The 11,683-nt window shown below is 45.6% G+C and overlaps 3 protein-coding genes across 3 annotated transcripts; all 3 read left to right on the forward strand.

The window, feature by feature from the left end:
* Positions 1-171: 171 nt before the first annotated feature.
* On the forward strand, positions 172-1,106 carry PCYB_093630 (60S acidic ribosomal protein P0; the record flags this gene model as incomplete). Its single annotated transcript, XM_004222477.1, has 1 exon — positions 172-1,106. A coding segment is annotated over one exon (935 nt), but the record flags the coding sequence as incomplete, so codon positions are not given.
* A 3,324-nt stretch (positions 1,107-4,430) lies between these two features.
* PCYB_093640 (26S protease subunit regulatory subunit 6a) lies at positions 4,431-5,756 on the forward strand (the record flags this gene model as incomplete). The annotated part of the gene is made up of 1 exon (XM_004222478.1): positions 4,431-5,756. The coding sequence occupies one exon, from the start codon at positions 4,431-4,433 to the stop codon at positions 5,754-5,756; it is 1,326 nt and encodes a 441-aa protein (XP_004222526.1).
* Positions 5,757-8,358: 2,602 nt separating this feature from the next.
* Positions 8,359-10,051, forward strand: PCYB_093650 (hypothetical protein; the record flags this gene model as incomplete). Its single annotated transcript, XM_004222479.1, has 1 exon — positions 8,359-10,051. A coding segment is annotated over one exon (1,693 nt), but the record flags the coding sequence as incomplete, so codon positions are not given.
* Between the last annotated feature and the right edge of the window lie 1,632 nt (positions 10,052-11,683).

Consider the following 11,683-nt stretch of genomic DNA (forward strand, 5'->3'; position numbering starts at 1 on the left):
TTTTTTGGGGGTTACCCCCGTTCAGGTTAAACTGATTGTCAGACATTGATTGTACTGCCAGTCTCCATAAAAAAAACAAAAGGACAGTCGAGCATTTCAATACATATATATCTACTTTATTTTCCGCAACGGACGTTTTATTATTTTTTTGATCCTATCGAGTAGAGCAAAATGGCGAAGTTATCCAAAGCACAGAAGAAACAAATATACATTGAGAAGCTGAGTTCACTGATTCAACAGTATACGAAAATTTTAATCGTACATGTGGACAATGTAGGATCCAATCAGATGGCTAGTGTACGTCAGAGTTTAAGAGGAAAAGCTACAATATTAATGGGAAAAAACACGAGAATACGAACAGCATTGAAGAAGAATTTACAAGCTGTTCCTCAGATAGAGAAGTTGCTACCTTTGGTAAAATTGAATATGGGTTTTGTCTTTTGCAAAGATGATTTAACCGAAGTGAGGAACATAATATTACAAAACAAATCCCCTGCACCAGCAAGGTTAGGTGTTATAGCCCCCATCGATGTTTTCATCCCACCAGGACCAACAGGGATGGATCCATCTCATACGTCCTTCTTTCAATCGCTTGGAATATCCACCAAAATTGTGAAGGGGCAAATTGAAATTCAAGAACATGTGCATCTGATTAAGCAAGGGGAAAAGGTCACAGCATCATCGGCTACTCTTTTGCAAAAATTTAACATGAAGCCTTTTTCCTACGGTGTGGATGTTAGAACTGTGTATGATGATGGTGTTATTTACGATGCCAAGGTGCTGGATATAACAGATGAAGATATTTTGGCTAAGTTCGGAAAGGGTGTCGCCAACATTGCAGCGTTGTCTAGATCGATAGGTGTGATAACAGAGGCATCCTATCCTCATGTTTTTGTTGAAGCATTTAAGAACATCGTTGCGTTGGTAATTGACACAGATTATACATTCCCCCTCATGAAGAAAATCAAAGATATGGTTGAGAATCCGGAGGCTTACGCTGCTGCTGCACCTGCGGCTGCGGCCAAGGCAGATACTCCGAAGAAGGAGGAGGAAGAGCAGGAGGAGGAGGAAGAAGAGGAGGAGGACGGCTTCATGGGATTTGGAATGTTCGACTAGTTGGGTCAGGCGAGACAGTAGCTGTGTAGACTCATCGGAAGAACCTCAAAGGTAATGTTAACATGCACAGTGCGACTTCGCGCGTAGCGTTTTTCATCAGTTTCGTGTGCATAAGTGTTGGTACCACCCACAGGGTACTATACCGATTAGCCTACTCGGAGGGGAGAGGAGTATGCTCAGATAGGGTGAAACGGTGAGGGGGAAGAGAGTAGACCCGCGTGAAAGTGTATCAAGCGTTTAGGGTTCACAAATGAGAGAGGCCCAGTGGGGTGACATTCCTTTGGTGTTATTTTCCGGGGGAGGAGTTAATCCGTCCCTCTCCCCCCTTTGAGGATACTCTGTTTAGTGGGCTTCCTAACACGGAAGGCAGGTGTACCTCGGCTCGAGAAACACACCTCACCCCCCCCACCCACACACACACAAACGCACACACAAAGGAAAACATAAACATGAACAAAAGCACACACACAAAACAAGCGCAAACGCACACACCTGAGACATGGAAACGCCGCTGCTCTGCCGGATGATGACAAACGTTTCTCATGTTCGCAGTTGAGAGTTGAGTTGAATCAAAACGACTCGATGAATTTTTCACGTAGCCTTCACTTAGATGTCTGACCCCAGAGCCGAAGTGCGTGCCGCTTCTGCGATTGTGCGAGCGTTCGTGCGATTGTGCGAGCGCACGTGCCATTGTGTGTACACCGTTTACACCCCTTTATCAAACGAATAGCGGAATGGAGCGTGCGAGCCACTGCGCCCACCCACCCCAGACCGCACCTACAGAAGACGCACCTTTTCGCGAGTGATGACAAATTTTTCTCATATGTTCGCAGTTGAGAGTTTAGTACAATCAGAATAACTCGATGAATTATTCACGTAGCCTTCACTTAGATGTCTGACGCGGAAAGTGCGATTTTGCTTTTTTTTTTTTTTTTTTACCAAACGAAATTGCGGCGAGTGTGTAGAGAAGGAGGAGAGGGGACAGTACGTGGACTGTACCTCGCATGGCGATGCTGTTCATGCTTGCGTGTGCGGTCAGTCGTTGTATGGTTCCCTCCCCCGACACATATGTGTATGTATATACATATATATGTACCTTTTTCTATTCGAGCCGCCCACCCCTCCCTTTTTGTGAATGATGACAAAGCTTTCTCAAATGTTCGCAGTTGAGAGTTCTGTTGAATAAGAACGACTCGATGAAATTTTCACGTAGCCTTCACTTAGATGTCTGACACGAAAGGGAGGAGACCCCAACGAGTGTTTTGTCTCCGCGGGGTGTCGTAAAAAAGGGCGGTGTGTGTGTGTATGAAGTGTGTGTTACATGAAGTGTGTGTGTGGAGTGTGGACTGTGTGGGGGGAATGTGCTAAGAAGTTACTTCATCAGTTACGAGGGAGTACCCACGCAGCGGTCGAAAAATAAAAGCAGTGTGCCGTACTTCATTAATTGGGAGGAATGCAGTTAAATATTTATTTTTCATAACAACACCGCTGTGTATGTGGAGGGAAGGGGTTGTTCCCTCCCTCTTTGCCTATGTGTTTTGTTTTCCACCCCTTCGTGCTGCCCCCTGTAGCGAAGTATACAAATAGGGCGCTTATTCCCCTTTGTCCTACTTTACAGATTTGAAGGAAGAGTGCACACGTGGTGTGCCAAGCAGATGAGTCGACCGTCGCAGGTGAAAGGATGCAGAACGGAGGACAGATCGGCAAACACAGATCCGAGGGACGGTGTGAAGGCCCAGTATCCCCCCACCGGCGTGTGCCGAAACGCATGGCACCTGTGCATGTCCGTCACGAAAGAGGAATGAGAAAGAATAAATCGAACCGTTGCCGAGAACAAACTCTGTTGTGAGTGTGTCCCCTCTGTGTAGAAACGCATGTGTATGCATGTGGATTTTTTTTTTTTTTTAATTAAATGATAATGCGGTTAAACTTTTTAAAGACACGAATTACGAACTTTGAAAAAAAAAAAAAATTCCCCTACGATTGTAAACGTTTTTGCATTTTTTCATTTTTGCAAAGGGCAGAATGGCCGAAGGGCGGAACGCTGGCTCGCTTGCGGTTGTTCCCGTCGCTTAAGGCTGCCCAGGGAGTAGCCCCGCCGAACAGACGCACTGAAAGGTTAAGAGAAGGAGAAAAAAGGGAAAAAAAGGAAAAAAGGAAAAAAGGAAAAAGGGAAAAAGGGAAAATCAAAAAAGTGCACGCACAAACGGGGGGCAGGTCGCGGGGGCAATTGCAAAAATCGCTTCGACCAAACTGAAGGAGAGGAGCACCTCTCTCGCGGGGGGAGAAGCAGAAAAGGGTTTGCACATGGGGATGCATATGGGCAATAGTGTGGAGATGCACATTAGCAATCGCGTGGAGATGTATATGATTAATCGTATGGAGATGCATATGAGCAACCGTATGGAGATGCATATGAGCAACCGTATGGAGATGCATATATGCACCTTTTTTTTTTTCACAGTGGGCACACTTCCGTGCGAACTGGGTGGGTGTGCTTGGCGCAATGCAGAAAATTGCCCAGGTTTGGCATGCATACAGATTTGCCTCACAAAAAAATAAAATAAAAAAAAAAAAAAAAACCGGCCACACTATGCGTAAAAACCATTTCGAATGAATTGTTGCCTCCTCCAAAAGTGTATATTTTGGAGTTTTTTTTTTTTTTTTTTTTTATTTTTTTTTCTTTCCTCCCTATCCTCTTTTGCTTCCTCCTCGTCATGCTTCTTTTTTTTTTTTTTTGGAGGGCCTAACGACGAAGAGAGAGGTAGCACATAGGGTGACACGACGCGATGTGACTTGGTAAATGTACAGTAGTAGTGTTTCCTTTTTTGTTAAGAAGCGAATACAACTCGTCCCACTTGGGAAAAGGGGGAACAGCTTTGTTTATCACTGCCTTGAGTACTTTGATCTTTTTTTCCCGTCGCATCAGGAGGGGTAGCACCCAACCTGAGAGGAAAAAGCAGCATTCCTACGCAGCGCTCTTGCGAGAAGGGAGCCCTCTGTAGAGAGAAACCAAAACTATACAGATTTGTTGTACTATGCCCCGGCTGCTGCGGCATCACGTCAGGGCAGCTCTTCACGATCGAGAAAGGTGTGCGCTCTGAGGTGTCACATACAGGGCAAATACGTTTAGTAGGAAAGCGCCCGTTTGGAAATTTGGTTTTTCGGCCGCGGCCACCCTCAGCGGTAACGGCTTTGCACTCCAGCTGAACTTCCCCCGTGCCGCGTACCCCCGTACCACTTCCCACCTGCCGCTCACCGCTTACTACTCACCGCCCACCGCTTACTGCTCACCGCTCACCGCTCACCCCAAAATGAACGTGGAGAATATCTTCCCCAACAATGACGTAAACGTGGAGGAAATCGAGAAGCTCACGAATAGCGAAATCAGAACGAGGATCAGCTTGATCGACACGGAAATTAAAATATTAAAAAATGAGCACACGAGATTGAAGAATGAGTACAAGAGTCTACAAGAAAAGATAAAGGACAATGTGGAAAAAATACATCTAAATAAGATGCTCCCGTACTTGGTTGCAAATGTAGTAGAATCGCTAGATCTGGATGATGATGAGGATGAATCAAATGAACCCAAAGATGAATATGATCTATATGTGAATAATTCAAAAGGAAATAACGATGAAGGTTTTAGAGACATAGATGATGAAAAGAGAGGAAAATGTATGGTTATAAAAACATCAACCAGGCAAACTATTTTCTTACCTGTTCCTGGTTTGATAGAAGCATCAGAATTAAAACCAGGAGATCTGGTAGGAGTGAACAAGGACAGCTATCTCATTATAGATAAACTACCTCCCGAATATGACAATAGAGTAAAAGCTATGGAAGTTATAGAAAAACCATCTGAAGATTATTCAGATATTGGAGGGTTAGATAAACAGATAGAGGACTTGGTGGAAGCAATTGTGTTACCTATGCTACATAAGGAGAAGTTTGAAAAAATTGGGATCAAGCCACCTAAAGGAGTTTTGATGCATGGTCCTCCAGGTACAGGGAAGACATTACTAGCTAGAGCTTGTGCTTCACAAACTAATGCCACTTTTTTAAAGCTAGCTGGTCCACAGCTTGTTCAGATGTTTATTGGTGATGGAGCCAAAATGGTGAGAGATGCGTTTAACTTAGCTAAGGAAAAGGCACCTGCCATTATTTTCATCGATGAGTTAGATGCAATAGGAACCAAACGATTCGATAGTGAACTGTCTGGTGATAGGGAGGTCCAAAGAACCATGCTTGAGTTACTAAACCAGCTAGACGGCTTCAGCACGGATGATACTGTTAAAGTTATTGCTGCGACGAATAGACCGGACACGCTAGATCCCGCTCTACTTCGATCCGGTAGACTAGACAGAAAAATCGAACTACCTCACCCTAATGAAGAATCAAGAGCAAGAATTTTGCAAATTCATTCTCGAAAAATGAACGTCCACAAGGATGTCAATTTTGAGGAGTTGGCTCGATCCACTGACGACTTTAATGGGGCCCAACTCAAGGCTGTTTGTGTGGAGGCAGGGATGATTGCCCTTAGGCGGGGCGCCACGGAGATCGACCACGAGGACTTCGTCGAGGGGATCACTTCCGTCCTCTCCAAGAAGAAGAGCACACTCAATTATTTCACCTAGTCGGGTCGCACCGCGTCGCGGAGTAGTGTAGCGTAGTGTGGTGTAGCGTAGCGTGGTGTAGCGTAGTGTAGCGGTTTTGCCAGCGGGGTAGTGTAGCGGTTTTCCCTGCGCTGTAGTGTAGCCGCTTTTCCAGCGGTGTCCCTGTCGGACGAGCCCGCACCGCCACACCTTCGCCACGCTTTCACTGCACCAGCACGCGCGTACCCATTCCGTGTGATGAGGAGAAATGACGGGACCACGTGCCACCACCACCCCGCAGAAGTGCCCCCCGCGGGCTGCAGCTGCTTGTCTGATGGGAGCGCCGTGCGAGACGAACGAGTCAGGAACGGGTGGGAAGACGCAGACAGGGGGACTCTCCCAAACGGGGTGGAAGCACGGTAGCTGCACTTTGTCTTCGTTTTAGCCATTCAGTTACGTCTCGATAAACGTGTGCATATAACACCCCCATTTTAATGTGCCCAGTAGCGCGCCCATTTTTAATTCTTATGCAACTGGCCCTTTTAGCCCCCGCCTTTCCCCCTTTTTTTTTTTTTTTTTAATTCATACGAGACCAACCCTCTCGTGTACAACCTACCTGTGTGCAGGTGACATAACCGGAAACGCACCGCGCGTAGGCACGCCGCTGCAAAGCGATGTTATATTGTTCCGTTGATTCTACTCCGTCTTCCCCACGCGCATAGGGTTCCCCCGATAGTAAACAGAGTAGTGGTGTGCCCCCTATTGTTACTTTTTACGTCCACACATAAGCGGCCCACGTGGGGGATTTAAAAAATACAAAGTTGGAGTTGTTGTAGTTGTTGTAGTTGGAGTGGCGGGAAGTCACACAGCAGGGGGTGATTTTTTTTCTTTGTTTACCATCCCAGCATGTGTGAGGTGCCTATCGTGGGGAGGGGAGCACACTGGGTTAGGGGCATCATCCCCGGCGGATCGCCCTCCGAATTGTGCGGCGTGAAAGAACGGTGCTTGTTGGGGAGAAACGCACGCAATCGTTGTGATTGCGCGAGGTAGGCACACCTGTGCTGTGGATTTCCACCTTACTTTGTTTCGCGCCATTTAGCTTTATTTCGCGCCATTTAGCTTTATGTCGCGTCATTTGGCTTTATTTCGCTTTGTTTCGCTTTATTTTATTTTATTTATTTTTTTTTCCTTTTTTTCCTTTTTTTCCTTCGCTCCGCCCTCGGGTGCGCAGGGGCAACAGCTCAGCTGACCACCTCTTGGTAAAATTAAAACTCCCTTGCCGATGGCACGCAAGGTATCCCCCAAGGGCGCGTTGTGCATGGGAAGCGGGCCGTTTTTTGCCTGACCAGTGCAAGAAAAAAATAATAATTAAGCAAAATAAAGTGAAACGAAGCAAAATAAAAATAAAAAATAGCAAAATGATGAAATGGTGAAGTGGTGAAGTGGTGAAGCGGTGAAGTGGTGAAGTGGTGAAGAGATAAGATAGCGCCACGGAAAAGCGGGGAGGCGACAATGTGGTGGGAACCCAACCGGGCACATACACAAATGTAGCACCTGCTGGGAGAGCCTCCTCCTGTCAGCACACGTGGAAAAAATACATAGCTCCCCCTGTACCTGTGACTGGTCTGGTGAAGAGAGTGATGAATCTGTATGCTTTCTCCCCTAGACGGGTACTGCTTACACGATGCAGCGCGCAAGAGACGAAAATGACGGCGGTGGAGGAAGGGTCAAACAACTGAGCAGCGAAGACGTTGCCAAAATTATAAACGACTCAATGGCCTACGTAGTGGAAGCCAACAAGAAAAAAAATATAATCGAAATAAAAAATGACCTCGAATATATCAAAAATATAATTCACAGTGACATCATCAAAATTTTAAAAAAAAACAAACAGGAGTTTATGTGTCTCCCCTCGAACTTAAATCTTATGGAAAAAATGATGCCCCCCTTGAAGAAAGAAGTAGAATTATCAAAGACGTTTATTCACGTCCTGCTGAGAGAAGTCCTTCAAATCCATACAAATAATTATCAACTCCTGGAAGACAAAATAAATATATCGTTTTTAAAAAATGTGTTGAAGAATAACGTACACGTGGAACAGCTATTAATTAAGTTACAAAAAAAAATAAAAATTTTAAATCAAAACAAACAATTTTTGTCGCTAGTCAGTATGTACAATGAGTTACACAGAAAGGACTTTAACTCGGAGAAAGCAAAACATTTTCTTATCGAACATGTTAGCATTAACAGTTTTAACATGTTCTTTTATGTGATCGAAAAAATTGTCATTGTTGCCAAATCGATATGGGAGATAAAGGCCCTGTTATATAATAATTACAAAAGTATGTGCAAAATAGCTAGCTCATTACGTGCTTGGAATAACCTCCTGGATAAATATGGGAGTGCATCGGAATGTAGCGAAGACGTTATTAATTCAGCTAAAAATAATTCGATTAAACAGATGAACGAATGTTTAAAAACGATTATGACTGATATTTGTTCGCACCTGTATCGGCTGTCTTATGTGTTTCTCAGAGTGATGAAGGATGCTCTCCCTGTGCGCTGCAGTAGCGACGCTAGTGGCAACTTCATTTTGGACCAGTGCCTGCATGGTGTTGTAACTGCTTCTTACTTGCTCAATCAGATGGACTCCTTCACTGATTTGTTTCGCGAGATCTTTGTGGACAGCCTGGTAGGTGTGCTCGCAGGATCAGACTCAGGCAGTAGGGAGAGGTGCTCCCCGCAGTGGGCACTCCTCACCGAGGCGCTCCTCACCGCGGCATTCTTCACACTTCCACGCTCCCCCCCGCAGGCACACCTCCCGTTCGAGTCCTACGACGCCTTCCTCACACACGCGAGAAGGCACCTGCTGGAGGACGAACGCGTCGCGCAGATAAACAGGTGCGTGGACGAAGTAGACCCCGGCGCGCTGTTCTGCGCCAAGGGAATTGTGCAAAGCCTGCTGCAAATCATCAAGGGGAAGTTCCAGGAAATTTTTCTCCTCACCTACTGCGACAACTTCATCGAAAATTACACCAAAACAGCTAGCTTTCTCAACGAAATAAAGTATGAACAGTACATAATTTCTGAACATGTTCATAATTTTTTAAAAAATTTCGAAAGGGAAGCATACGCACAGTACATCCTCAATGTGCTGGAAAATAAGATAAATGAAAATTGCAAAAATGTCATACTGTTTGATAAAAAATATATATTTGATGACAAGTTTTATTGGCTAAAGGAAACGATCAATTTGATTAAAATTTTTAAAATTCTGTTTACCAGCAAGTATTACATTCCAAGTTCTCTTCCGAATTATCTGGCCTTCATTTTTAAGCACTTTAAAAATTACATAGACAATGTGGAAGCCTTTTTGCTTTTCCTGCGAGAAAATCGGAACGCCAAAATTTTTGGCACGGACAGAACGCAATTCAATTGGAGCCCGACGCTCAGCTACAACAGCGTGGGGTTCGTCCTGTCCGACTTGATGGCCCTACGGAGGATATTTCAAGTGGGGAGAGGCGCGCGAGCGCTTTTGAAAAGGGGAAAACTGGGAGGAAGCGCGAGGGTAGAAGTGAAAGAGGTGAACTCACCAGGAGCGGTGGTTGAAGGGGGAGCTTGCGCGATGGACGGAGCGCGAGAGGAGGAGACCCACTCTGCGCTTCCCAAACGTGCGACCAGCACCATGGGTGATATCCCCACGTGGATGTTCACAAAGATACTGTCCGACTGCGCAGGTGTGTACTCTGATGGAGAGGGCAACGGTAAGGACGGCGGTAAGGACAGCGGTGAGGACAACGGTGAGGACAGCGGTAGGGACGACTCATTTGGGGAGATCGACCACGCGTCCTCTTCCTCATCCTCCAGCTGCGATGAAAGCATCAAGGAAATCGTCATGCAGGAGATGGGAACCCCGTTTGGAAAGTGGAACTCTTGGCTCAGCGTCGAAAGTGGTTTGTCCCCCCTCACCAGGGATATCGAGCTAGCCACCCAGATGAAGAACAAAGCAACCCATGAACAGCATGCTGATGCTGGTCAGGAGAATAAGCAAAAGGTTGATGAACACCCACATAGGGAAGGCCACATTTCTCGCAACTATAACAACGGGGGGGATATTACCAGTGAAGGGAAGGACCAAAATGGGGACTCTCACCACCTTGGGAAGGTCAAAATTAAAAGCGATAGTTCCACCACCCAGGGGAGTGACACCGAGCTGCACGAACTGGGGAGAGCAAACAGAAACACCCTCAAGGAAAAAAAAAAACAAATGAAAGTCCATTTACAAATGTGCAAAAAAAAAAAAAAAAAAAAAATAAAAAAACCATGTAAACTGTATTGTAGGGTTTCTTAGGACCCTATCTGAGATTGTCTTAAATACAGAGAAGGCCTTTCAGAATTTTTTCATCGATAAGATGTTTCATATATGTTCCAGCTTTTTGGTTTACTTGCACTCCCTCCTGGTCATCTACAAAATGACCAACAAGCGGGTAAGTTCCTCCTCCGGGTGGCCTCCACACAAGCGCACTGCTGCTACTAGTGCTACTACTGCTGCTACTAGTGCTACTACCACTACTACTACTACTACCACTACTACTACTACTACTACCACCACCGAGGGGGCTCACCCCTTGCGCGTAGAGTAATTTGATTGCTACTCACCGCGGCAATCGTAGCGTTGACTCCCCCAAGCGATCCCTCACGAATGTGTGTCCTATTCCTCGTTACCTCGCTACCTCGCTTCTACTGCTCACCCCCTTTATCTCTGATAGATCCCTGAGAAGCCTAGCGAGCAGGTGGATAAGGTCCTCCTCCCGCTTATTTCTTTTAAAACGTATTACGAAGAAGTTATAGCGCAGGTAAGCTGAGCAATACGTAAAGGAGACCATTCTTCATGGAGATCCCCACCCCACAGGACAAAACCCATCACATGATTATACGTCTCCACCCCCTTACAGGAGATTATCGAGGATATCATATCAAGAATCATCGATCGGATAAACGGCTACTATCTAGAAGAGGTACCTACTGCGGAGGAGAGGCAGAGGAGACAACTGCCTTGTGGAGGGAGCTAAAATTTGATATGCTCTCCCCTAGTGTGCTACGTCATCACTTCTTTACCCTTGTCACCGTTTCACCCACCCGTACTCTCCACGTATCAGATAAAGAACCTCATTAATGTCAAAATTGACGAGCAGAACAAGCGCATCATGAAGCTGAATTTGGAGGACCCCTTAAAAGTTAGACGACCGATATGGTGCATTGCACCCCCGTGTATGGACGTACAAAAGGGCAGGGGCGATTGTCTGTACCTTCTCTCCCACCTGACCTTCGCGAGTGGGAGGATGTAATCGCAGGCACAAACGTCGTCTCTGATCACTGCCGTCCATTTATTCTTCGACTTCCCACTCTCTTAATTTAAATGAACCTTTTCAGGATGGGGACACCCCGTATGAGGAAAAAATACGAAGGCAAATTCATTTGGTACAGTTTTTTTTTTTTTTCTTCCTAGCCAATCACTGGGCGCACTTCTTATGTCCTTTCCGCCTGGGCAGGTGGTACCCCTGCACGTTGTTCTCCCCCCCAACATTTAATTCACGTGAATGCAGTGAACACATGTACCTCGTGGGGACCTACCACCTCCGCTTCTTTTTCTTTGTAGGATGTTTGCCAGTACGCCAAAATGTGCGAGGAGAACTTCAAAATAAATGCAGAAACGAGCGCAAGCATGAACGCATTGGTGAGTCACTTGTCATTTAAGGAGTAAAAGATTTTGCGAAGCGGAATGAAACGGAGATGATTTTCTATCCTCAATTTTCTACTCTCAATTTTCGATTCTCGCGAGGTTGTACTTCCACACGTTGCATACGTTGTAGGTGCGTGCAGAGTTGCCATTACGGGATGATGCGTTTTTTTTTTTTTTTTTTTTTTTTGTAATGATAATAGAGAATTACTCTCCTCCCCGTGTTAAA

Source organism: Plasmodium cynomolgi, chromosome 9 (genome assembly GCF_000321355.1).
Source record: "Plasmodium cynomolgi strain B DNA, chromosome 9, whole genome shotgun sequence".
Taxonomy (NCBI): Eukaryota; Apicomplexa; class Aconoidasida; order Haemosporida; family Plasmodiidae; genus Plasmodium; species Plasmodium cynomolgi.